The sequence below is a fragment of the Lipophrys pholis genome (genome assembly GCF_963383615.2).
Source record: "Lipophrys pholis genome assembly, chromosome: 6".
NCBI lineage: Eukaryota > Metazoa > Chordata > Actinopteri > Blenniiformes > Blenniidae > Lipophrys > Lipophrys pholis.
Window position 1 is genome coordinate 26,225,623 of NC_137629.1, and position 27,976 is coordinate 26,253,598.

Sequence of the window (27,976 nt, forward strand, 5' to 3'; positions counted from 1 at the left end):
GATGTCTTCAGTCAAAGTAATGCAGTTTGAGGGATTTAAGTGTTTTGGTATCTCACCTTCGCTGTGCAGTTAGCAGATATCCCCTGGCATGTGTGCACTTACCACGAGATCAGAGGCTCCAGCGAAGGTTTCTATGTATGTAGCATAGTGATGATCATCCATCTGACTGAGGATAGCTGTCATGCAGGCAACAACTCTTGACTACAAAAAGAAAGTGTGTATGTAGGAGGGAGAAGAGGAGGACAAAGAGAAAAAACATCATTACTTTTCTGCTCCATACAGGCGCTCTCAATCCTTTTACTTTCAACAAAAGTAAAATAAGGAAAAACATTATACATTTTATAAAAACTATGACCAAATCTTTCACTTGGTCATTTGTGCCATTACTGGAACAGCATCAACATCATCACGAACTGCCCACAGGGCCGGGAACAAAAGGGCAGCGCTCTGAGCAACAGAAACACTTTCTAAATGTTATTTTTTAAAATGCCATATGTGAGAAGAAGTCATTAGCACAATGCAATTCACAAATTAGCATAATTACTATTAGAAAAAAAAAGCACAGCTATTGCCAGGAAGAGCAGCAAGCTCTCCAGTTTCTAAATTGTGTTCCAGCATTTACATTATGTTGTTCTGCCAGAGGTTAAGATTTACAAAATATATTTTCAATCGTTCTACAGCTGCAATTACAAAAGCAATGAAACAAAAAATAATGGCAATTTGATTTATCTTTTCTAAAGAAAAAATGGAACAAAACAATACAGAACAGAAACAAGAAAAGGAACACGGGCAAAAGCAATTTTGCAATAACAACAGGATCCTTTGCAATTGTGTAATGACACAGAAAGCATGACGTGGTTAAATAATCTTAAACTGCTATTACTGTCTCAGGGATGTCCGACTGGATTTCACATCAGTGCACGTCAACACTCAAATAAAACATAGGTAGTGAAAAGTGATATTTATATACATTCTGGTCTTGGTATTTAGATTTTGTGCTTTGGTTTCATGTTCTCTCTCTACCCTCATCTCTCGTGACTCATTGCTCCACCCGTATCTCCTCATCTGCACCCCACCCCCACCCCCCGATTACCCTTGATTGTTGTCAGATGTCTTGTTGTCTCCCTATTCCCAGAGTATATGTGAAGCCCTTAGTCTTGTCAATTGTCAGTTCGTCTGCTGATCCTTGCTCGTGTTTCTCGTTGTCACTCACTACACTCACCAAAAAAAGTTGAATTATTGCACGAGTGAAACTGGATTGTAAAATAAAAATAAATAAAAAAAACACACCAAGATCGAGTAAATAAAAATCTAACTCTCACTGAGCAGTTGGACTGGAGCAGGATGAAATGTTCTGCATATTTGCAAGAGCTCTACATTGAATCCCGACCCGAAAGTCAAACAGAATGTACAATGGGAAACAGGAGCTCAAACACAACAAGCTGGCCGACTGCTAACTTTAAATAAACTGATGGAGTTTATTTTTGGCCTGATGCAGTGACATGGTTGCTCACTTGCCAGATGCCATAGGGCAGCTGAAAATGTCTTAGAACTGAAAAACTGCATATCACCAACCACCATTGTGAAGGTGACATGATTTCAGCAATAAACTGATTACTTTTGAACAAATCTTCTGTTTTACATATCATTGTTAAATATAATTCCTGATCCCACGTCTTAAACTTGTATCCCTCTCCTCAACTCCCCACTTTTAGAAAGCGTAGGCTTTCTTCAGAGAATACATTCGCATAAACTACATAAATATGAGGTCACAGCGACCTTGACATTCAACGACAAAAGCCTAATGAGTTTATTCTTCACAGAGAGTGAAGAAGTGTGACAAACTATTAAAATATGTCCTCAAGACAGTTTCACATACCACGCTGACAAGAAGGGAACAGATGGAAAGAGAACATGTAAACCTAATGTCCTCAACCAACGGCTCATCTTGGGCTTGAAGGCAGAGCAAATCATACAATAAAAATCATGACAGCCCACAAGATAAAATGCTCCCAATTCAAATGAAAATTTAAGTAGCAACTTTATTATTACCACCATGATGGCAAATTTACAGCCACCAGGTTTTTTTTTGTTGCCGTTTAGTTTTTAATGAGGTATTCACTCCTCATTACGCACACTTAACAATGAATATGGCCCAAGGTGGGAACACAAAAGCACATAGAGACACTAGTAATGAGGAGAAGATGAACAGAATAGAGGGTCAAGAGACCGAGCAGGCAAAAGTATTAGCGAGCGTCACTGTAAAAGCAATGTCCGGCATTTGTTTTGTTTTTGTTCGTTTTTATTCTTATTATTTGTAATGTGAAATCATTGTGCTGTGGAAAGACTGTCTGAGCTGGATTGAACAGAATTCATGTAAGATTTAGTGCAAATATTTCCACAACTGAAAGCCGAAAGAGGCAGCGGTCTAATAAGAAGAATAGAAAGCGAAGCGGGGAGAATCTGAGCTGCACCAATTTAACACGACATAAATAATCAATGTTTAAAAGAAAGAAAGAAAATAGTTTGCACTCGTCGCAAACCCATAGTCCATACAGAGTGTTGAATTATTATTTTTTTTTTCTTATAAGTGGGACCTATACTGATGTTGCAGTCTTAATCATTTTGCTTGGTGAACCCCACAGGCCTTTGTTTATCCGGTCGGAGACATAAGATCACCTACTGAAAACCTAAAATGAAAGATAGGTCAGTTTAAAGTGAAGTGTTCATTGGAAATGAAAAACTCTATTGATAATATTAATAATAAAAAAGAAACTGAAAAGCAAACAGGCTGAATAAAAAAAACAAAAAAAAAACAGCCCTGTTTTCTTTCCCTTTTCCATTTCCTCCTCTCTATCTGCCAGATAAAGTTTTATGTGTTGGCTCGACCGAGGCATGATCATCAAAGCAGTGAGCCTAAAAGGCTCGGGGGTCATCCTGTATGTCTCCAACAGACTGTGTGATCATAAACGTGCCCGTTAGACTGCACAACATGGAGCTCATAAACTTGGGAGTCAGACAAGTATTCAGTGAATCAAGGGGGACGGCCTTCACCAAGTGTGCCTGTACGCAAGAATGACGTCATCTCATACGCCGACAATGTACGTCGTCTCGTACGTCATCAGTGTTGCTGAGGAGGTAACGGAGAATGTGATCGCCGTCTTCCAGGGTAAACTGCAAAACCAGGTGTAGCACGAGTTTCTATCTGTATCTGCTGCGTTACTATTGGTTCGTGAGAAGCTGTAACCCTAAGCCTAATGCTACTACCACTATATGACATGAAACCATCATAATGAAAGATGTGACCATGTTTGGCCTTTAATCTTGGACAGCTTAGAGTCATACAGTTTGAATCAGCCTTTTACACGTCAAGATTAATCCAAGTACAGAACACAAGGTTAATGTAACTGAACGCCTGAAGTGATTTCACTTTCGTCTCATAGGGCTTTTCATTGACAAGCCAAGTCATATTCACCACTCAAACACATTCACACATCATTAATGACGGCTACAAGGTGGGAGTGATTTGTGAGTGAGTGTCTTGCCCGAGGACACTCCACCACAGGAAAAGGCAAAATGGAGGATCGGACTGCCAACATTTGGATGAGGAGAAAACCCAATCTACCAAACGAGCAACAGTCACCCCAACAATGCCCCCTGCCATGTCTCACATCTTGGCTTTAACTTATGCTTACTTCGTTCCTAATCTACAATAAGATTCTCTAATCCTCCCCTCTGCAGCACCTCATTGTTAAAGTCGACAGTAAGCAAAAAGATTAGTTCTGAATGTCGCAGCATGCGTCCAGGTATTCCTGCAGTTCCAATTTGGGTGAAGTTGCTCTCTGAGGTGGTGGCAGAAAAGTGAAAAATGAGACAAAGATGAAAGATGATGACTGACTAACGGGAGATGAAAGTTAAATGGCAGCTAATGCGGTGACAAGTTTTCATCTGATCACACTTTTGGAGTTTGTGTTTATGCATCTGCTGTGCTCAAATATAGAGATACACACTCTTTCTTTCATGTATGCAAATGAAAACATATTTTCCCTGACTACGATTTGAAGAAAATATAAAAGCGGACAGACACACATAAAAAGGGAAACAGAAAGGATGTCTGTGACATTCAAGATTAGTTGAATACATATTTGGATAGGGATGGGCACTGAATGTTTCGTTCTGTGGTGTAGTGACACCAGAGTCCTTGTCAACAATTTCTCTCACCACTTTAATCTCTGTCTTCACGCTCTCTCTCTTCTTTCGACCCACTCATGCTATCCCCTTAAAAGTAGGAGATAAGTTTAAAGTGACACTACAGTCAGTGCTGGAAAGATAATTGCTAACTGAAAAAAAAAAGAAAAAGGAAACAATGTTCAAAATGTTTTATTATTGACAGTTTTTCCCGATATGAAAGCAGCCATCTATGTATGTAAAACTGCTCCACGGCACAGGACAGGGCATTATAATTAACCCATTTCTTCCTCTCACCCTCCTCTGCCTCTTTAGAGAGCAATGCCTGATCAGTAATAGGATTAGGAACACACACACACACACACACACACACACACACACACACACACACACACACACACACACACACACACACACACACACACACACACACACACACACACACACACACACACACACACACACACACACACACACACACACACACACACACACACACGCCAAACTCACTGCTCCACAGCTCAGTAGTTTGATGATTGTGTGTGTTTGTGTTTTGAAGTGCTGGTCACGTGCCTTATTGCCCTACTTCACTGTAATTGGTGTTCTCTGAGGGCCTACACTCTCAATCTCTGCTAACACCATCTCAACGCAATGCAAATGCTCCGGGGGCCAAATATCCAATCATCAACCGCTTGTGTCGCCACGCACGGATGTGTTTCATCAACACGTCCCACGGCATTAAAAGACATATGGAGAGCCTGTTTGTCTTGAGTATAAAAATAAGACCACAGACAACCTTTAGTGACACACAGGGAGACAGACAGGGAGAGAGAGAGAGAGGGAGAGAGAGAGAGAGCGAGAGAGAGAGAGAGAGAGCCCAGGGCTCATTGAGGTAAAGGCCTTACACAACAGTGAAGAGATTACTGACAAAACGGGACACTGCTGTTGGCCAGGTATGGGACCTCTCTCTCTCTCTGTCATCCACCCTCTTCGCATTTATCCACCCACTCGCTCACTCTGGCCACTCTTGTTAATAATGCATTAACAGCTGTAATTTCTGACTTGCTTTAAAGCGACAGTTACCTGAAACAGCACCTGCATAATATGAAATAAATCTAATCCAAGCCTCCCAACAGCCGGAACCCACAGGAGCCACTCATTAAAGAGGTTAGTGCTCCCTTACTCATGTTTCCTGAGCCGTGAGCTGAGTCATACCTCTGTGCTGCAATGAAATACAAGAGCGCTGCTGTTAGTATTGTCACTGGCACAGAGATGAATAAAAATCAACATTACGTGGACTGAAAATAGTTCAACATCTGCGAAATCAAATCGAACATTTCTTGGCTGGGTCAATCCTTTCAAGCAGGAGTGTCAAACTCACTTAATCTTAATCGGGCCACCTTGGAAAAATGATAACATCATCACCTCTAAAAACAACTCCAAAGTTTGCCAAATGTTTGACTGCAAAGCAAGTTTTTTTTCTTGTTTTTTTTTCTGAAATATAACCTGTCAGTAATACAATAGCTAGGTTTCTGTTGCGTCAGACAGGCTATAAGTATTACTGCCATTTGCTGTTCAGTGGTGTTGCGTAATCACCTCTACTCTTACTGAAATAGTGAAACCTGCAGTGGACAAATTAAGAAGAGCACAACTTTGATTGAAAATTTGTCAATCTTATTCACTTCAGAAGATCAATCCCATGAGCAAAGTTTGACTATTTTAATCACATGGACTACATGTTTGAAGGCCCTGATTCTGAGCATACCTATGCAATAAAATGTATGACATCTCGATCTACATAAATACAGACGACTATCACTGCATCTCATGTGATGATGTCACGTGTCATTACTGTTGGAAAGCATACATATTCAGGAGTTTAGACTCTCTTATAAATGATATTGGCACATTTTAATATTTGGAAGCACCTCATTCTCAAACAATTTGTTTCAATCTGCAATTAAACATAATTAATTTCATGTGGCACGTTGAAAAAAAAAAACATTCACGTTAAGAATTTGACCGTTGCAAATAAAAAAGCGAATATTTCATACAGCACAACACATTTAGAGAGTGTGACGCTCAGCTTGCAGGAGCAGAGTGGCACAACATACGTAAGTATGAAGCTTAATAGACAGTAAATAAGACGGCCGTCTTTAGCAGCTCCTGGCTGCTGCTTTAAAAGCATGCCGTTTGAAAACTAAGTGTCGACTCTCACAAAGGTTTATGAGGGAAAATTAATTTAATGTGGAAGTGGCTTCTGGATTCACCTTAGCTGGCAACGGCACAATCTGTTTCAGTGAAATATGCATTTCAGAGACAAAAAGTAGTAGAAGCGCTGGTATTTTTATGCGTTGCATAGTGTTGGAACTAAAGCTGCAGTAACGCCAACTTGTTTCTTCCATCCTCAACTCCATGTTTATATGGAGCGATCCGAGTGTCTGTAGCACCCCAAGATATTATTTCACGGATTGCCACAGGGTGAGTGTGAAAAAAACCAAAAGCAATGATAGGGTCAGCAAAGTCAATGAACTTAGCTGTGGGACTGAGGCTGTGGTTGTAACGTGACGCCCAGTTGCACAGAGAAAAGTTGATCTCAAATGCTTCGTTTCGCTTTAATTTTCAGTTTGAGATTATATCATACAATATCTGAGTTGAAATGTTTTGCTTAACCGCCGCTTACATGCTTTAACATGCCTACATGTCAGAATCACAACTCCTCGATGGTATATTATACGTAGAAACATCAAAAAGTACGAAGAGCAAAAATAGAGGGTTTCCTCAGTATGGTGTGTCACACATTTGTAACATGAGCTTTTCAGTGTGATTAAAAAACCCACAGGAAATTTGAAAAACTGCCAGATACTGAAAGTTTTCTTGGAGAAAAAAGCAAAATAACTCAATCATTGCACATGCTACAGCCATAAAATCAAATAAATCCAGTGCATCTTGCAGTAAAAGAGGATTAAGTTCCTTATTCTCATGAGATGCCTGGCAGGATAAACACTTATGTTGATGTAATATTGATGCAATTAAATATAATTAACATATAATTAATTTTAAATTAGGTCCGAGCATTAAAGCATTTAACTGTGACAGTCCCAATTTAAATACTTAAAGAGTGAGGTTTTAATCTGTTAAATTAACAGAGAAATGTTTCTGACAAGGACAAACCTGCCAGTCAAATGTGTGAAACATGCAGCCCATCGATTATTTTGGCATCTCTTTGTGAAATCTCATCAAGTAAATAGCAAATAGCCTTGAGATCGACCTTATTGTGAGCATTAGTAGCTAAACAGACATTAAACAGCAAAATAAAACTAAATTCATGGAAAAAGGAATTTCATATTTAAGCCAAAGGGCAAACAAAATTGCAATTTTGTTTGCCAATAATTCCACATCAGGTCCACTGATGTCCTTCACAGCACTTTGTTCAGGTCCATACCCTGCCCTTGCTATCGTTGCTACCTTTTCACCTCTCTTTCCCCTCTCTCCTGCTCCTGCTCCTCTTCCTCCTCCTCCTCCTCCTCCTCCTCCTCCGTCGTTCCCTTTGTGGCATCCCCCCAGGTGGGAAGTCATTACGCTGCTCTCAGCTGTGATTTTTCATCGTTTTTTTAAAATGGAACATCCAACAAACACAGTTTCACGGGAAGCCTGCAGCGTTTCTCACTGTACCACCACACACATGCACTGACCCATCCCTGACCCATCCCACCGTCACAACACACACACACATGCACACGATATGGACAGAAGAATCTCAATGACACGTACACATTTTTTCACCTGTGAGCCGAAGTGAAAAGAAAAAAAGGGGGTGGGGGTTGAAAGCGGGAGCCGGATTGTGCAGAAGTGTAATTAGAGTTGTGCATGTCACAGTGATGAGTGAGAGCAGGAGGAAGAGATAGCATGGATGTCTATCTTTGTGCATGAGTGTTTGCTGCGATCCGGTGAGAACGTAAACATGTACGACATGTCTGCCTCTCAGAAAAACAGATCAATGTGTCCTCAGCTTCACATTCCTGAGTCAAGTGCAAAGAGACGCAATCAGTTCACACAAATAGGGAAGACAGAGTGAAAGATGAAGGGGTCAAGGAGAAAGGGAAGAAGAGAGGGAAAATTAGACTTCACGGGCATGAAGAATGGGAAGACTTCTCGCCTTCATTATCCAGGACATGCACTGCACTTTCACCACCACTAACTCCTTCTTGAATAAACTAGGCCTCTATTCCCATCTTCCGTCAGAACACTAGAACGACTGTCTCAGGCTTTACGAACCTCGTATGGACCTGTGCAGATGTGTATGCGTTCTGAAAAGCCTCATGTGTTGCACTGCAGCTTGGCAGCTTATGTAACGCACACAATCACATTTACACCGTCACACGCTGCACACACACACGCTGCACGCACACACGCTGCACGCACACACGCTTTCTCTCACGCGCGCGCGTGCGCGCACACACACACACACACACACACACACACACACACACACACACACACACACACACACACACACACACACACACACACACACACACACACACACACACACACACACACACACACACACTGTTTTCCCCGTCCTATCAAAGGTCAACTGAAACACAACACAAGAGTCCACCACTTTGCAGTGGCACATATATCACCAGGTATTTTCAGTAAGAGGAGGAGTCAGGGGGGACATTCACAGGGATGCTGCATTAAAAACCATCCCCTGAGCACATACAACTATTGTTTTTCTTTCCCCTGACACTTAACACATTAAGGTCTGAAGCAGCATTTGTTCGCACGCCGTTAAGACGCCATGCATTGTTTCCAAAAATAGAATGTTGAAGCTGAGGTCCATATGATTTCACATTTCCAATTCTGATTCAGTACATCTAAATACATTTGATTGATTGCGTATTCATAATTTCCTGAAAGTGATGGCTTCATCTAAAACATACCTGAGCATTAATACACTTTGTGGCTCAAGATAATCTTTGGTTTAATAACAAAAAAATGCTTTAATTCATAGCCATAATTTAAATTCTTTACACTTTACAGGAGCTACATATGTGTTATATTTGTAAATCCTCTTGTGTTGCTTTTTTTTGCATAACAGCTAACATTATTAACCTAAGACCTGTGTCTCAACTTAATTCTATTGTCTAAACTTGCCCACAAAGGAAGCAAACACCATTGTTGGAGGAAATTAATTTGCAGAAACACAATTTTTGCCATGCTTGAAAGACAAAGCATCCATCATTTAGCACAATTAAAACCTGCTGCCATACAGTGTTTAATCTTATTTTCTTTTTAATATATCTAATTGTGTAGCTCTCCTTAGGAAAGAAAGCAGAGTCATGCTCAGCTGGGAAGAAAAGGGAACAGAAAGAAAGACAAGTGTGAACAAAAGAGGATGGGCGGTGGGACAGCCAAATAAAACCACACGAGGTGAGGTGAGTGTGAGAAATAAAGATATTAAAAAAAGGGAAAAGAGGTGCAGGGAGGAGTGGTGCAAGGATAAAATGGGGAGAGGAAGGAGGGCAGGGACAAAATAGCTCAAAGGAGAGAGGGGAGAGAGAGAGAGAGAGAGAGAGAGAGAGAGAGAGAGAGAGAGAGAGGAGTAAAGAAAAAACAAGACAGGGATGAATAGAAAAAAGGGAGAGAGATAGCAAAGCAATACACAAACGCTCTCAAAGAAAAGCAGAGATATAAATAAAATGAGTGAAAGAAGCCAGGGTGCATGTGTGTGTCCTGGCTTGACTCCCGGGAGCAGACACTCCAATGCTGCCAAAGTTTCTCTGGGTCTGCCGTTTTGCCAGGGTCAATGTAGGCACATCCCCAAACAACCAGGCGGAAAAACAGGGGCATTATACCGATAATAAACGACCAGCAAAGAGACAGAGATGTGGCAAAACAGAAAGAGAAATAGAGTGAAGGACTTAACATGAGAGCGACAGTATTTGGGAAATACTTGAGAGAAAATTGCAGCAGGTAGGAATAGAGACAGAGATCGATCAATCGGGGAAAGGTAGAATGAGCGGGAGGGAGAGAGAGAGAAGGAGAGAGGGAGAGAGAGAGAGAGAGAGAGAGAGAGAGAGGGAGAGAGAGAGAGAGAGAGAGAGAGAGAGAGAGAGAGGGAGGTTCACTGGGCTCCACGAGCGTGTGAGGATCAGCAGCCACAGAGTGAGACGGAGAGAGAGATAGAGAGCACTGAGGAATCGAAGGGGAGCGCTACTGAGGACTGAAGGACTATCAGACAGACGAGAGACACAACGAAACCCAGAGAAATGAGAAACATGTGGACCAAAGAGAAGAAGAAAATCAGGTAAGCAATTGAAAGAGAAAACAAGAGACAGCTGTTAGAAAACAATATTGAGTGTGTGGTGGGGTGGGACGTTCTAAAAGCTAACAATGTTTTCTACTTGCTCTATTATCATCCTCTGAGGAATGTTTCCAGTTCGATAGCCCAGGGCTTGCACTTTCTTTTTTTCTTTTTTTAACCCCTAAAGAAGCTCATTCAAGATTTAGGACACACTGGCCGGGGTTTTCTATGGAGCTCACTGTGATTGTATAGAAGCAGGCACTGGCTGAACTACCAGGAAAAATCCATAAATTGCCACAGACTGAACCTCTGGACTAAAGAAACACAAAAATAGCTCACGGCATCTCGTACACATCTGGGGTGGATGTCCTGTGTTCCTACATACTTAGCAAAAAGTGTGTACATGTCTACTTTAGGCTGTTGACTGTGAAACAACTGTGCAGGGACGCCTTGATGATAAAGGAGTGCAATCACTGCATCAAAGCCAAGCACATAGACGTTCCATGCTGTGTGTGTGCGTGTGTGTGTGTGTGTGTGTGTGTGTGTGTGTGTGTGTGTGTGTGTGTGTGTGTGTGTGTGTGTGTGTGTGTGTGTGTGTGTGTGTGTGTGTGTGTGTGGCAAGTAAATAATCCTATCCATCTGTCACAATGAGATTTGATGCATATGAATGTGCTTCGGTCTATGTACAGTATGTACTGTACATGTGTGTTGGGTGAGCGCGTGATTTTATTACATGAAATTGCAACCTTTGCTTTTACCAAGGGTAATAAGTGAGTGTGTGTGTGTGTGTGTGTGTGTGTGTGTGTGTGTGTGTGTGTGTGTGTGTGTGTGTGTGTGTGTGTGTGTGTGTGTGTGTGTGTGTGTGTGTGTGTGTGTGTGTGGCAAGGTTGTTATTAAAAGCATCTGTATCAATGGTCAGGAAAAGCGAGTGTCGCTCTAATGTGGGATTATAAAGCAACAACTCATCTCCTGTGCACTAATTCTGTATGTGTCTGTATGTGAACACACGTCTAACGTGTGCATTTGCAACTACTGTTATCATTTAATATTTACATAACCTTGGTCAGTTAGGAATACAATTTGAAGCCTCAGACTCTGCATGTGCATGAGTGTGTGCTGCTTTATGCACATCAGACAGCACAGGCTTTCTCTGGGATAAATCAACAAGTTGAATAACGGAGCCAACTGAGCAGTTTGTCACATTTCATAGTCGATTCTGCCGTATCGCTTGGCTGGTTTTCCATCTGAAGTTTTTTTTTGTTTTTTGGGTTCCCACAGACACATTTCTAATAGCACAAAAAAGCTCTGATAAATTGTGGGCGCTCTTGTCACAGAAGCACACTTGTTGAATAAATTCTTAAAATCGCCAGCGTACTTGCATGTGGTGTTGTTTGCAAATATAATGTGTGGATAATTTGAGTTATATGCACAAATTATGCTCAAATCTGGGGACTGGAAAGACCATCCCAAAGGCTGCCAGACGTCTAAATCCAGGATTTGCAACTATTTAGTGGAATACATTCTCTACTCCGTCAGTGCACGGTTTCATGTGGCGCTTGCTCTTGCACAATCCCAAAACTCAATTCCCACCGCCGTCTTTAACATTTGGCAAGATGCTCATCTCGTTTAGTGCTGCTTTTTCTTTTTCCATACCACATGACTTTGGTGATTGAGGCCAAACAGCTGATTTTGAACTTCATCTCTGCATCCTTGCTTCCAAATTAGTCAGACTTATTCATATGTTGGTTTGCATATTTGAGATGATTAAAACTCCTTTTGGTGCTTTTCTATGTAGATATTGTTTGTGCACTGCTGCAAAGTGGAGAGTTGCGCCACTGCTTCTGTGCCGGCTTCCTGCACATCTTTTTCCAGCATATGTGGGTTTTGCTTTTCCGTTCTGCCCCGCAGACATGCAGTTTCATCTAAAAGTTGTCTTGATCGCCCAGGTTCTGTCTTTTCATTTGTTAATGATATGTTGGACAGTGGAAATTGCAGGCTGACAGTGCTTTGATATCGTCTTAAAGCTTTTTGTACTTTGAGGGAATCAATTAGCTCAATTTGACGGCTGTCCAGAGGACATTTGTTAACTCAAAATATTCAGTATGAAAAGTGAAAATAATTATCGAGTCTGCAATTTTCCATTTGACAGTAATAATTGTTTTTTTAGTTAAAAGTTTGTTTTTTTCTACAGAAAAACACTGGGGTTGAATTTCTCAAGACATCACAGGACAAACGGAACCCCAGTTACTTGCACTGCTAAAGGGGCAATTTAGGGTCAACAATTTACCTCACATGTTTTTAAACTGTGGGAGGAAACTGGAATATTAGGAGGAAACGCAGGCACCTACAGGGAGAACATGCAAACTTCACACAGAAAGGCACGGCCAGTATTTGAACCAATAGCCTTCTCGCTGCGACGCAAGCGCCCTAACCAATTAATTTGTCATCGCACGCATGATTTCAACTTGTTTGAAGTCTGTAAGTAGCTTTTTCTCTCAAATTCTTAGACCACAAAAGCACCTCAGTAAGGTAAAATTAACCTGTTTAACAATTGTCTAACTTACAGTTTTTGTTCATATAACATGTAATACGTTTGTCAATTTCAAAGCCAGAATCTCCTCAGCCAGAATCAAGTCAGGGAACTTCTCATTGTGACCCAAGAGTGCTAACTGTTGAACCATGCAACAGCAGGAACTCTAATCAGAAATCAAAGCATGAAGTTTTCATTACACATTAAAACCTTGTGTAAGAAGTCATTTCAAGCTGCCCATGTCTGTTAAAAAGAATATTGGTTTTGGGAAACAAACGCAGCGCAAATCCAGACCACTCAAATGGAGTGTAACGCAAATCACAGAGCAGACAAGCCTAATCAATAGGTTAAGACTTTACAGTGCTCTGAATTTCATTCCAATCCTTCCCTCAAGAATATGACAGATGACAGGAACAAGAGGTAAAGGTTAAAGAAGAGTGACAAAAATAGAGCAAGAAGAAGAATCAAAAGAAGGCATGCCTGTGTGTGTGTGTGTGTGTGTGTGTGTGTGTGTGTGTGTGTGTGTGTGTGTGTGTGTGTGTGTGTGTGTGTGTGTGTGTGTGTGTGTGTGTGTGTGTGTGTGTGTGTGTGTGTGTGTGTGTGTGTGTGTGTGTCACTGACACCTTAGCTGGTCTGCTAAGCAGCCTGTGAACGAGTGATGAGACAGAGATGAGATGCAGTGAAAGACAAAAAGACTTGAGAGTCAGGAGGGCAGGAAGATGGATGACGGAGCAGGAGAGAGGGCAGTGGGGGCAAACGGATGGAGAGATGAGCAAAGGAGGAATAGATTGGGGGTTAATGATGGAGAGATTGGATGGGATGTGCAGACAGGATGAGCGATACAGTGGAGAAGATAAAGATGAGATGATAGAAGAGTATAGAGAGAGGAGAGAGTAACCAGGATCGGGACAGGTGAAAGGATAAAAAGATTAAGTGACATAGAGAGAATGCTAAAAGAGATAGAGTGCACAGAGAAAAAAAAAAAATGCAAACCCCCCCCCCCCACAAAACCAAACACTATTACCTACACAGGCACCATATTTGTGTGGTCATGCATCGGTGGCGCCCCCCCAGAATTCAGAGGCTTTGTTTTTTCTTTGTTAGCTCACTGGATCTAGTTTTCCACTTAATCATGTTTATCTTCCATTATCTGGTGGCAAATGTCTCATAAATATTCAGTCTTACGTTGGTTTCTCTGCTTTGCTGCTCAACCGACAAACATTTCTCCAGCCAACAACAAAACAAATGAATTAGACCGACCGCTGGTTTTTGTCAATATCCACCTTTCGTCAATATTTCACCGTGTTCGTTGTTACAGGTACCTAAATGGCTGGAAATTAACCCACAGTGTAATATCAAACACATTGTTTATTTTTAGTTTCCCATGGCCTGCTGACTGGAATAGTGCATCACTTAGAAACAGTGCTCTATTTATCACCTGATAAAGAAGGAAACAGGGCTTGAAAGTCTGTTTATACATTGTTCACCTCTTTAGCATACAACATTCTTAATAATTAAATACTATAGTTTTTTTTTGACAACCGTAAAATGATTTGAATTGTTGGATTTCATTTCCAACAAACAACTAAAATCCCTTGTTCAGAATCAATGTCAACTTGTGTTTTTGTTTGAATCCTGTATTTTTTGTTTTGTTAAACCTTTTCTTCTGATCTTCCACTGATGGGATTTGGCATGCATACACTTCATAACCATAACACCTAAGCCAGTTATTTATACAAAAATAAACAAATAAATACTTCAAGAGAACAGTACGAACGTCAGAAATCTGTCATGCAAAAACACAGGGTTTTTTTTGTAATACCTGACATGTATTGGAAGATATCTTGAACACAAGCACGGACTCATGATGCGTTTTTCTTTTAAATCTGTGGCCATACAATCCAAACAGACGTGCCCTGTCATTGAAGGGTTAAAGTCTGCCATTTTGTCTCGTGATTTGTGGTCAGAGAATTAGTCAGGTCTAAACAAGCCCTTTATCAATTAATTAGGTGTGGAGGTGAAAATTAATGTTACTTCATATCCAGAAATGACTCTTTCCGTCCTGTTCCCCACCGGAAGGTCTGTGCAGGGCTGCAGCGATTTAGAAGGAGACGGGCTCAGACTTGTGTCCAGGTTGGGCTTTGGGGGGAGGTTTCAGAGTGGAGTTTGCATGTTCTCCTTTTTTTTTTTTAAATAAAGAACAAATTCAAGAGTTTACATTCCAGATTAATCGGTGTCCTTGCAAGCATTTCCAGAATTTCTTTTGACAAAAGTCTAAACTAATCAACTGTAGTCTAATTTTGTTCATAAATGTTCTGTACAGTTGTATTTATTCATCACTGATGACAAACAAACAAACTGATGTAAATGCAATACACTAAATGGAAGCACATAGTCATTTTATTTTCAAATATTCTAATAAAAAAAAATGTCCATGAACCCAAATGCAGGTCATTTGTTGCATGTTTCTTGTGATTCTCGAAATGCAAGAGGTTCTAATGTGTTGAAGAGAACACTCGGATGTCACAGCCGCACAGCCGGCCCCAAAACTCGTGACTCAGCAAGATGCAAACTTGAATGAATATATTTGACTTCAGCGATAACAACATTAACCTCTGTGGCCTCTGGCTTTTCAGATAAAACGTTGATAAATGTGCATTGTTGAAAAAAAACAGAAAACTGTTTTGGTAATTTAAATTCAAGGCAAATTATGCTGTGAAAAACATCCATCCATTTACTTGGTTGTTTGAAAAATGATTACAAGACGTAAGTATGATATCCAAGTATAAAAAATGAAGTACGACAATATAAATGAGATACAAATAATGGAAACTAAACCAAAAGGAGATGCAAAGATAAAACACATTTTTAGCAAGATTTACCCAAATTATATTTAGTATTATAGTGTGTGTGTGTGTGTGTGTGTGTGTGTGTGTGTGTGTGTGTGTGTGTGTGTGTGTGTGTGTGTGTGTGTGTGTGTGTGTGTGTGTGTGTGTGTGTGTGTGTGTGTGTGTGTGTGTTACACTCATACTGAGAAGAAAAGTGCTGGCAGACTCATAGAGAACTATTGTCAGTGATCAGCAGAACAAGTCCTGCACAGATGGCAAGTTATCAAAGATGCTTGGAACCTCTCACCTGCCAAGAGGCAATAAAAGATGAACCACTTCGACCTTGCGCAGTTTTAAAGGCAAAGGGCACACAAATAATGGGATTGAATTGGAGTGTGTGTGACAGTTTCTCTGTGTCCGCACTATGATTGACTAGTGACCTGTCTAGTGAACTCTGCCTTCGCCCACAGTCAGCTGAGATGGACTCCAGCGCTCCATGACCCTGACATGGGAATAAGTGGAATAACATACGGATGGATGGATGCATGGTATTATTTTTGCTTTTGCATTTTATATCAAGTTACCGGATAAAATGTCTCGGTGGCATTATGTTGAGAGTACTATGTGAATTAATTTCCTGTTGTAAATTGGCCTTTATCAAAGAACTGGAAGATTGATTTGTCTTAGTAATTCTTGGATTGTACCTGTCATGAGATGATCACTCCTCTGACAGAAGATCTTCTGATTGATGACTGAAAAGACTCTGCTGACGCAATCACCGCAAAAAAATAATGAAAGGGAATGTTTGAAAAATCTCCCCACCCATAGTCATACCATGAAGATAATTGTAGCCAACTGTGCTGATGTCGCCCTCCGGATTTGTCTTATGATTACTTCCTGACAAACGTCACAAATGAGATGAGTTCTGTTGGCAATTCATGGAAATGAAAATATGTGTTGTTTATTAGGGTTTTTGAGTTGCTGTGTGACATTTTCATTCAAATGTTGGCTGAAATGTACTGAAGGAAAATCTTAATCTTAATCAATAAAAAAACAAGATGTTGTGAATGGTTCATAAAAACGCACGACTAAAATTGGATTGGCCTACCTGCATCGTAGCATGTGCCCCGTCTCAGAGGGCCAATAAAGCGCTGGGTTTGTTCTGTTCTGGCAGTGGGTGGGTGAGGGATGGTAACCAAGAGGAGCATTGTGATTACAGAGCAGTAAAGCAGGTCTCAGTCTTCCTAATGCGCACACGCACACAGAGACCCCGTCAATCGCTAGTTGAAAAACGAGACTCACCTTGAAACGACAGGGGACTCGATTCGCTGGAGCCTTCAGTTTCTCTGTTACCACTGCAGAGGCGCGGGTGCACTTGATTGTGCGTACGAGCGAGCGCACACACTGGCACGCAGTTTTTGCCGAGACCACCCGCGTTTAAGACAATTCTTCAACGGCGCAAACTCACAAACGGGTAAATTAAAGTCGTTTCATGTTCAATCAGATTTCATAAAAAAAGAAACACCCTGTCAAGAAGCTCCCTGTGGTGTCTGACGGTCGTGTACGTTTGTGCGTATAAATTTTGTGTGCACGGTGACAGATGCTCAAGCACGCTTGCAGTGCGTATTGATTACTCCGGAGCAGCTTTTCAGACTGTTTTTTTTTTTTGCACTTCTATTCACTTAATATCTATCTCTTCACGCATCCTACCCCATAGGCCGTCTATCTTTATTCTCTAATAAACTCACACTTTGGGATTTAAAATGACTGCAGACAAATAGTCCTTTGCGTCTCTTCATCTGGTGTCCACAGACACTCATGCTCCATGCTGCACTTTCATCTCGTCTGTGACTTTTCTCCTTCATATTTTCTCTCTCCTTCATCCCTCCACAACCTTTCAGCGCCTCCCGGTGCTTCCGTCACTCCTTTTCTCACCGTCAGTCCCCCCCCGCTTGACAGCGTCCCCTCCCCGTCTCCTCCTCGTTCATTTTGCACAGCCAGAGGTGCAATGTGGGCGAGGGACCGAGATTAAATATAGAGACAGAGGGAGGGGAGGCAGAAACAGAGCAAATCAAAGACAGCATGACAGAGATTGAGAAGGTGTGGTGAGCAGGAACGTGTGACAGCAAACACGGTTTAGGAGCAACTGGAGGATACCGCTATCCAATCGAATTGAAAAGAAATGAAAAAACCAGAGAGTGAGTGTTCATGTGTGGGTGAGAGAGGGATAGAACGATTGAGAGTGACGCAAGGGCTAAGCTGATTTGACAGGATGTGATGTCAACTCCTACTTGGTGCCATGCAGGTCAAAGGTGAAGACTGAAGGCTTGAGAAAGACACAATCCAACACACAGGCAGTCAAACAAGAGCTGCCATCCTCATCAAAACACTGCAGTGACTCATTTATCGTGGTTCTCATGGCACAACCTAAAATCCTCACCTCATTCCCATCCAGTTCATGAACAACTGCAAACTCAACATTGTTCTAACCTTATTCAAACTTGACCTTTGACACTGGGACCTTTGAAATGACATCCTGCCTCATTAGGACTGAGCTTTGCTCCGCATCAGAGCCAACTGTCGCAGTGAGATTGGTGTTTAAACCAGATTAGTCCCATAAAGTTAAAAACAATGCAAAGAGAGGAATGATTGCTAGAAGTGAGAGAGGCAAGGGGAAGCTCTGCTTGGAAATGGGCTGCAGCGAAATTACCTTCAATTGACTTAGTCTGAATCCCAAGGCGAGCTGGCAGACAACTTAGAGACACAATCAAACACACCTGCAGTTCTCACTTTCTTCATAGCATGCACAAACACACCCTCTCTATCCTTTTCCTTTTCTCCCCTGTCTGTTTATCTCCAGAAAAACATCATAATGATCATCTGCAATTTGTCTTATTTCTTTTTTTGCAAACAACACATTTGTGTTGTTTTCTCATCCTTCCATGTGGTAGCCTGCTTTGTGAGTAGCAGATAAACAGCACAGACATCTGAGGAGATGTGTGAACTCTGGGTCAAGTCCTCTGTGGTCACCTGCTGGACATTGATTACCTCAGTTGTCACGGTAACCAATCACAAACCCTCCAGGCTGTCACTTAGACGTGACCCCTTGCTCGCTCCAAGGCAACATAGGAGCCCTAAAACCAAATAGGCTGTCAAGATATTTATATAAATAGGAGCAACGTGCCACTGATGCGCAAATCTCAAGAGCTGTAGCATCTTATGTAAAATTCGTACATTTCAAATCACTGCTGTCAATGAAAGTCTCACAAACTACTGTGCGCTCAGTGTGGAGCAGTGCGTGACAGCGATTGTTCTCTCAAATATGTGCAGGATGCAGAAAATGTAGTGACCATAGTCTAACTTTAAACTATTTAAAGTTTTGCCGTGCGACTCCAAAGACAGGCCGAAAAGGGACATAACAAATATTAATAAAGTTTGAATAATTTAAGGTCTTGAGTGAAAACTGAAATTCCAAATAGTCTTAATCGTATCAGCTGTCAGGGAAAATAAAATAAAAGTGTAAAAAAAAAAAAATGCACAATTTGATTCTGCTCATGCTGTCAAACAGCCTGGGACATCAGGCTTCAGAATTAGTCACTGGAGGTCAGAACAGACCACTGGCACAATTGACTATGTGCATGACTGATTCTGAAAACATCTGAATTATCAGACAAGCAGTCGGGCACATAACAGTCAGGTTGAGTTACCTGTCCACTGATTTATTTTCAGGACTACAGTGCCACTGTTACCAAGCAGACCCTTAAATCATCTGAAAACATAAAGCTTAAGATTAAAGCTTGAAATACAATTTTACTTAAAAAAAAAAAAAAAGAAAAAACGACTTTTTGTCCTTTTTCGGTTTGTTCTCAGAGGATCTTACACGAAAAGCCAAACATATCAATACTTTATTCATTCTGGGGAAAATACTGCTTTGTTACACTCTTGACTGTATACAGGCAAGCATCTGTGCTGTGAAGCTGCACCAGCTGGCACACAATAAGCTTTGCTTTTTCTCCGTGTGTGTGTGTGTGTGTGTGCGTGCGTGCGTGCGTGCGTGCGTGCGTGCGTGCGTGCGTGCGTGCGTGTGTGTGTGTGCAGTTGTCAGCCAGCTGGTTTAACGCTGGCGATAACGTAATAATGTATGAACAAAAAAGAACAATCAAATAATTCATGATGAGCATAAAGAAGATATTATTCAACATCAACCTTGGACTATTAGGGCCCTACTGGCTTCTTGTGTGGCACTGAGTGATCATTGTCACGCCGGGGTGGATTTAGCTGGTGCTAAAACCAAGTTTGCTCAAATATGTGACCTGAATCTGCAAGTGTCTGAACCATTTTAGACGAATCATCTGCAGAGTCACACAAACAAATGACCTGCACTTCAAATGACCCTCAAGAGACCAACATGTGTGTTTGCGTGATTCGATTAGCCTGAATGAAAGCTACATTTTAATCCGACAAATGTGGCTTCAGCCACTTTTCCATGCTCTTAAATTCAGTACAAATTGCACATGTATATTTAAATAACCCCATTTGCTTTTTTTTTTTTCTATGGCCTTTTTTCTTTGATGTTCTCTGCCAACATTGGCTGCTGCAATGGCCCCATTTCCTGATAGGGGAAAAAGCAAATATAATAATATCTCGCCCCAATTTATCATGGAATCAGAGTGTCACAAAGTACTCCGAGTGAGTTCTCACTGATATGACTTAATTAAAATCAAATAGCAAATTTTTCTTCATACTCAAACAATCCACAACTTTTCACTTGGATTTATGACACAAGCTTAAACATAATTAAAGCGTGGATAAAAATTAAATGTGCTGCCTCCGAAATGATTAGGCAAAAAGTTAAAGAGCCATTAGCAATTACTTTAAGGCAAACATGCTTTAAAAAAAACACAAGAAGACAGACAGCAACGGTATTCATCGTACAGAGCTCGTCATGCTGCCAGCTCATTAGACAGATGTCCAAACTGCTTCCATGACAAATGTCCAAACATAAGGCATCATCAGTTTACATACTGCTGTGGGAGGTAAACAAAACGCCATTTTGAATGTGTCACTGCGTAATAAAAGACTGTAACAACATCTGCAGCCCCAATATTCTGCCATTTCATGTTTGACACAGCTTCTGAGCCGTGCGGTTAAGTTGCAACTCCATAAAGACGTTTACAAACACCATTCAATGTCACAAAATTCTCTGTTACTTCAGCTTGTGGGGATTGAAAGTTTTATCATAGTGACTCTCACCTCCTTGCCATTGCAGTAAGACCGTGATAGACTGCTATTGATCCGGTCAATATGTGCATTCAGTCGAGGTCAAGGCTTTTATACGCTGCTTTACGTGCCTAATGTCTGTGTCTTCTTGCCAGTATGATCATTTATTACCAGTCGTTCCATTTTCTTCTGGGGTTTCTCTTGTTCATTGCTGCTCTCCCCCCCCCCCCCCCCCCCCTCTCTCTCCAGAACAAGCCAGCAATGCCCAGAGAAGTTGTCCAACTCATCGTCTGTGGGCCATCGGTCAGAAACCGAGGGGAGCTTTGCCAGTGATGTCCAATCGGAAGTAGCTAAACTAGTAAGGAGGCCATCAGGAGAAGAACTCTGAGAGTTCACAACCTGATTGAATATTGAATTCCTGTCCTCAGATCCTACGTCCTAACTCTTTCACCCAGCCCCTCAAATTAATTTGGATAAACAAAACCCTGGAAACCCTTCGCTTTTTTCTTGGATATAATCCCACTAAAGTTGGCTGATGTCGTCACTTGCTTCGGTCCCGTTCAGCTCCCCGGGGGGCTGAGCCACCCTGCAGAGGAGTATGGGCAGGAGGGTGGCTGACCCAACCAATCCAGTGCCTGCACTGGGGATTCCTCTGGCAGGGGGGCGATGGGGCCCGCTCTGCAGTGTCGGGGTGCAGACATCTCCCAGACTGCGGACTCTTCCTTCCATCAAACAACACAGCAGCCAGCCAACCAACGCTCATCAGCCACTCGCAATGGCAACGGAAAAAACACAGACCGCAGAGACAGGGGAAGTGATCAGAAGTGACAGCAAGAGTCTGCCGGTGTCCAAAGAGACATCTCAGAACGAGATCAACAGCCTGACACAGGACGACATGGGGTCACAGGGGTCTGGGAGTGGAGTTTACTGCCAAATCAAGACAGTAAGGACAAACACCCAGGACACCAAAGGTAAAAGGACAGCCCGATACACCAATGGCAGTGTGGTGGCCTCGGATGTTGTGGGAGGGGTTTGCAGTGAAGCCACAGAGAGCAAGGAGCCACCTCAGGAGAGGCGGAGGGTGCAGTCCCTACGAGGAGAGGGCCATCGCTCTGTTTTAAAGACAGGGAGTGTTTGTACAACTGTACATGCCACCCCCCCTCGGCCCTGCAAAATGATGAATTCCTCCCCGACTCGCCTCTGTGGTACATGTGGGAGGAGACGATCGCAAATCACTCCATGCACAGGTGCATGTCGCAGACGGGCGGTCAATCAAATAACAGAGAGCCAGACTTTACCTAATCCACCGCGAAAGCCGTCTGTGACCGCAAACCAGTCGAGAAAAAACTCTGCCGCTCTGAACTCCCAGTCCCAAGCCAAAAACACAGATACAGCCAACACACAGCAAGCATCTGTAAAAACTGCTCAAATACAACAGCAGTCACACACGATACCCAAAGCCCACAGCTCACATTCAAACCACACTCAGACACACACTCAGAACAAAGCAAAAAATGCAAAGCAGCAGGCAAGGCCACGTTCTGCAGAATTTGCTCATTACAAGGACTCAGCAACACAAACATCAGATGCACACGTGCACAGTGACCCAGACAGGACCGCAGCTCACCCACACGAACAACAAACGCAAACGCCAACAGCAGAGGTGACTGAATCACATTCAGCACATTCAACTGACAAACACAGTTATAGTTTGGCTCAAATCCAGAAAGCAGATGAACGTGCCCACCAACACACACCACTCCACAGGACGCCTAAGCCTCGAACTCCTTCCTTCCACAGCGAAACAAAATCTAGCAGCACCCCACCTCTTCCACCTAAGAATTCCCCCAAACCCTCGCTTTCCAAGCCAGCCACACCTGTAGCGCAAACCAAAAACCAGGAAACCACAAACACATCCGAGCAATCGTCAGATCGGATCAGACTTAAGGACTTCACAAAGCTGAAGAGCAAATCATTTGACGACCACACTCTGCCTTGTAAAACTCATCTGAAAGCACAATGTAATGGGGCTCCGGGGGGACTGCTGGAGGGACGCACGGTGAAGGCGCCACACGGCCTGGAGAAGCAGCTACAAAACGTTGAGGAGAACCTTCTGTCCAATCAGGAGAAGATCAAGGTGCTTCTCAATGTGATCCAAGATCTGGAGAAGAGCAAAGCCTTCACTGAAGGGTAAGAAAAGTGACTGCATGGGGAGGACAAAAGCTGCAATAAAGAACGGCAGATAGAGGAGGTGGAAATGGAGGAGAAACAGAATTAGGTGTGAAATCAAGACATTTAGACCCCAAGAAAGAGAGGCGCAGCTGAAGGTAGCAATAAAAACAAAAATAATGAAAGCAGAAAGATAGGATAATTGAGAAGGAAGGCTATTCATTGCCAGACAAAGTGCTTAAGCAAGAGAGGGATATAGTGGCAATGAAAGGGAGAGGGAATAGAGTTTAGTGCAAAATAGACAGACAATGTTGAAGATTTTTACCTGTTAGACCTGTGTTGAGAGTGGACAGGTGTGCGATCTACTCTGAGAGTAGATATAGGAATAGAGAGGCTATAGGAAAGCTGTTGGCCTGTGGCTGGTGTTAAAATCCTCACATCTCGGTTGGGCTTTTCCTTTGATTCAGAGCATGTGGTGCAACGGACACACGGTGCTGCCCAGCGAAGAAAACTAACAGTGCTAATCAGCTACTCCTCTCCACTGTTAATTATTTCATTCCTAATTCCTCCTTTCACTGCCACACATGTTTGATTTGTCTTTTCTTCTTCCATCCCAACTGGATCGTCATACTCATGTCATTTCATTGAAATCCCCCACCACCCCCACCCCCGCCCATCTCCCCCCGTTGCTCTTTAGCCGCTTTGAGCAATTCATCCTGGTCTCCACCTCCACTCCTCCTTTTCATTGCTCCACTCTCAATTAATGCTTTTTTATTTTTCACTATTGTTCTCTCTGCACCTCACATATGAATCACCTCAGCAGCAAACCTCAGTGAATCACTCCTTTCCCCTTTCAACACTTTTTTATATTCCTTTTCTCCACACAGACAGCCTGTCCATCTTACATCTCCGCTGTCACATGTTTTTTGTCAGTCTGTTTTGTTTTACCCTCCTATTACTTTACATCCTCCTCCTCTTCACCAATTCACCTTTCCAGTCGGTACATCTTCACCTTGGGTTCATGCTGTATTTCTTCCCCCCCACGCACTAAATTTCCACCTCTTCCGCTAATGCCCATCACCTCCCAAGCACCCTTGAACTGATGAAGAGTTTACATCACCTCTTCATCTCCATCTCTGCATGATTTACTTCTTCCCATCCCTCCTTTCTGGCCAATGTTAACAGATGTCTCTACTGCCAGACTAATCCCTATCAGATTACCTAGCAATTAATGTTTAAGCTGCACAATGAAACGCCTAAACTCAGCATTAAAGCCATCTTGACCTATTTATGTGCCTGTATTATATGCTGTAATGCTGCTGGGCTGCCTGCATTTACTTGTTGTGAGGATGTCTATGTTTCAGGCTCAGTGTATGGGGAAAAACAAGCCAACTGAGAGGTAGACACAGGGTAAGACAGCGAGAGAGTCATTGAACAATACAGAGAGAAAGTCATAAAACGAGCGAGCAGTTAAGAGAACCAGCCAGTAAGAGAGATTGCATGTATCAGATGCTGTGCCAGAAATGAAAGTGCTTTAAGTGGGCTGCTGTGCTAAAAGTGTCGGCTGAGCTAAAAGGTTGTCACTGTGCTCGGCTCCTTGTTTTCTTTTCTCTCTTGGAGCAAAACACTCGTTTCTGCTCGCTGTTGTTGACTTTGATAATGACGGCAGAAAAAAACAAATGCTGTAATTAAAACGGCTATTTTACGAACATGAATCATTTAATCTTACCTATACATACAGTTCAGTCAGAGGCTGAAGATCTTCCCAAAATAAAGGGTTTTAATTACATTACACTCAACATGAGTTTAACAGATTTTGTTCTTTTACAAACAACTTTGTGTTTTACTCTGTTGCCTTATTAACTCAGCTGTCTTTTGTATTAAATTGTATATATGATTAGCATTCATTCCATATTTTCAACATATTTCTAGAAAATAAAAAATATGATCACGTTCACTGAACCTGATGCTGATATTTGTGTCATGAATGGTTTGGGTTGAAAAATAGATCTGCCAAGACAGTTGCTGCAAACAATGTGTTTACCAACCTGGAATAGTAAGCAGGCAGAGTTTTACCCACTGGGATAATTCAGGCTTTTGTCCTGGTTAGTTCTGCAGTGGTACATAGTATGTATGCACTAAACATCAGAAATGACTCTGTGTCCTTTGACCACCGCCACCGGGCACGCCTGATGTTGCTGTATGTGTTGGAGGAGGGAGCAATAACAAACGTGACATCAGCAGTCCAGGGAGCGAGGCTCTTTCCACTTATGAAAGGCCCGGCATGTTGTCGGACCAAGCATATCTACCCTTTTTGATTTCATGCATATTAATATGGCAAGATTTTGAAGTATTTGATATAAAACTTAAGAAATAAAACAATGTTATGAAGGCTAATCTGTAAACATGCAAATCTATGACACAATCTCAGCGGGAGCCAATACTATATTTGCATTAAACACGTAGCTACTGTCTGTAGCTACAGTGTCAAATCTCAGTCCATCAATGATTTATTTATTTTTTTACGTCTGTTGTTTTCTGCAGTCGCAGCTCATACAGAACTGGCCAGGACATAAACAACTGCCCCACCTGCCAAAAGACAGCCTGCATCATCTACAGGTAACCTGATTAACGTAATGAGCTTACTGTATTATATAATCCACTAGTGAAACACATTCTCACCCAAGGCGACATAAATAACCCTCAAAGTTCCCCAGGAGAACTGTGCCTCTTGTGTCCTTTTCCCATTGCTCTTTATATTCCAGCTTTGCCCATTTCTTTCTCTTGTCCAGCAAATTCTTTTTCTTTATTTTTTAATCAGTCTTTTTTTTTTTTTTTTTTCTTAAAATCTGCTGTTACTGACCACTTCAATAATCTCATTCAATGTGTCTCTATACGATCACTTGTCTTAAAAACATGGGCCCTTTTCTACAGATCAGATACTAATATTTATCCCAGGGAAGTGATTACACAGAGTGGAATCTCCTCCGCCCAACAAGAAAATTCATTCACAGCCTAAATGGTGCGTCTTTCCCTGCTGCAATCGTCTATTGTGTGACCTAAATAAGTAATTGCATTCTAAGATCCTCTGCATCTAACAAAATTGCGGCATCAGAATCTGCCACAACATACTGTGATCTAATCCTCCTCCCACACCCTTCACCTCCATCCACATATTTTCATTATGTAAATAAATCCATCTTTCCATCCTGTGTCTGCACAATCTCTGACTTTCAATCAAACTGGCTTGGTGTGGACATCCATGCCTGGTTCTGTCTGTCATTTCCCAGAACTATAATCATCTGCGCTCCACCACCGACCGTCGTCCAAGGCCCTGCTCTTTCTCTTCCAGAAATGCAGTCATAAGCCAGAAATGTTTGGGTTGTTTTTTTTCCATGAAGCTTAATGGATAGGAAAAAAAAAGAACTATAGATTCAAACCAGGCTACAAATGTATACAAATTTGCTTTGCAGGCATCAGAGAACAAAAACAAATATTTTGAGGGTTTTTTTTGTTGCCTTCTTTGGTTCCTCTTTATCCTTAAAACCCACTTGCGTCAAAGAAGACCCATCTCTGCATCGCTCCTTTAACTTCCCATCCCTCCAGTCCATTCTTTCCTCTCCTTGGTCTTAATTAACACAGCAGGATCCCTATTCCAGGAAATGATAATGAGCACCAGGGGGACATAAGTGTCACATGACAACACATTCGTCCATCTATATATGCCCATATAGACTCCCTCACTGTGGTGATTTAGAGGCAGATATGTACAAAAATATGTTCTCATATTGACTGTTTCAGGAGAATGCATCACGGTAACAAATATTAAATTAATGATATGATGAACAATATATCATTTGGCAAAGATTTTGAAAGGTATTAAAGGTTTTTTTCTTGCAAAAATATTAGAAATGTGCAGGTTCTTGCTCATTTAAGATGTTTTTGGTATATTAACAAAGATAACATTTGAGGTTACTCCTCAACGTAAAACAGTATTCATGACTGCAACACAACTTGCATTACCGGAACATTGAACAGGTCAATCTAATCAGCTATTTCAGAGGGTTCAATAAGTTAATTTGTTTAGACAGGGAAAAAATTAAACACATTTGAATGGTCTGAGCCCACAGCTTGGCTATCTTGGGAAAATATAAAAGACATGAGAATTATATTAATAAAAGAAATACATTAAAGCTTTCTGGGACTCTAGTCAAAGCAGAAGACAGACGTCTCTGCTTCTATTCCTTCGTAGGGGTACAAGGATAATAAAACCCCAATATTAATACTTGGAATACATTTTTTTCCCGTTACATACAAAGAGTAAAACGGCCGAATTCTATCGTTAGGTATAAAGAGCAAAAGCGTGAATTTAACCTTTCGTTTAAGTACAAAGGGTAAAACTGCCTAAATTCTCTCGTTTGGTACAAAGAGCAAAACCTGTCTATTAATTACATGAAACCCAAGTATTAATCTATTACTCTGACATGTTTACAATTAAAATATAATTGTCACAGAAGTGAATATTTAAATTTGGAATTCGCTCTCTTGCCATAGTCAGTGGTTGTGGTCAGTTCAAGGGATATAAAAACAGCATTTAAAGATTTAAAAACAGCATAAAAAACAGAATAAATAAAGTAAGATTTATTAAGATGAATGCAACAAAGTAAGTAAAATCTATTTTTTATTTGAAAATAAGAATGTTTTAAGTCCTGATTTATAAGAAGTGAG

At 41.6% G+C, this 27,976-nt stretch overlaps 2 protein-coding genes across 4 annotated transcripts in view; one reads left to right on the forward strand and one right to left on the reverse strand.

Moving 5' to 3' along the window:
* dock2 (dedicator of cytokinesis 2) overlaps positions 1-27,976 on the reverse strand; it is a 101,011-nt gene that overhangs the window by 20,069 nt on the left and 52,966 nt on the right. Inside the window, exon 27 of the mRNA XM_080465242.1 lies at positions 103-201. Within this exon, the coding sequence (XP_080321368.1) occupies positions 103-201 (99 nt within the window). The remainder of the gene's footprint in view (positions 1-102; positions 202-27,976) is intronic.
* insyn2b (inhibitory synaptic factor family member 2B) overlaps positions 5,104-27,976 on the forward strand; it is a 29,243-nt gene continuing 6,370 nt past the window's right edge. The window contains exons 1-4 of one of the 3 annotated variants that reach the window (XM_080465244.1): positions 10,358-10,504; positions 16,330-16,407; positions 21,329-23,269; positions 25,793-25,867. In XM_080465244.1, the coding sequence (XP_080321370.1) occupies positions 21,678-23,269; positions 25,793-25,867 (1,667 nt within the window). In that variant the 5' untranslated portion in view covers positions 10,358-10,504; positions 16,330-16,407; positions 21,329-21,677. Of the gene's footprint in view, positions 5,142-10,326; positions 10,505-16,329; positions 16,408-21,328; positions 23,270-25,792; positions 25,868-27,976 lie in introns of those variants that run through there. The other 2 variants (XM_080465245.1, XM_080465243.1) reach the window with 2 other exon arrangements.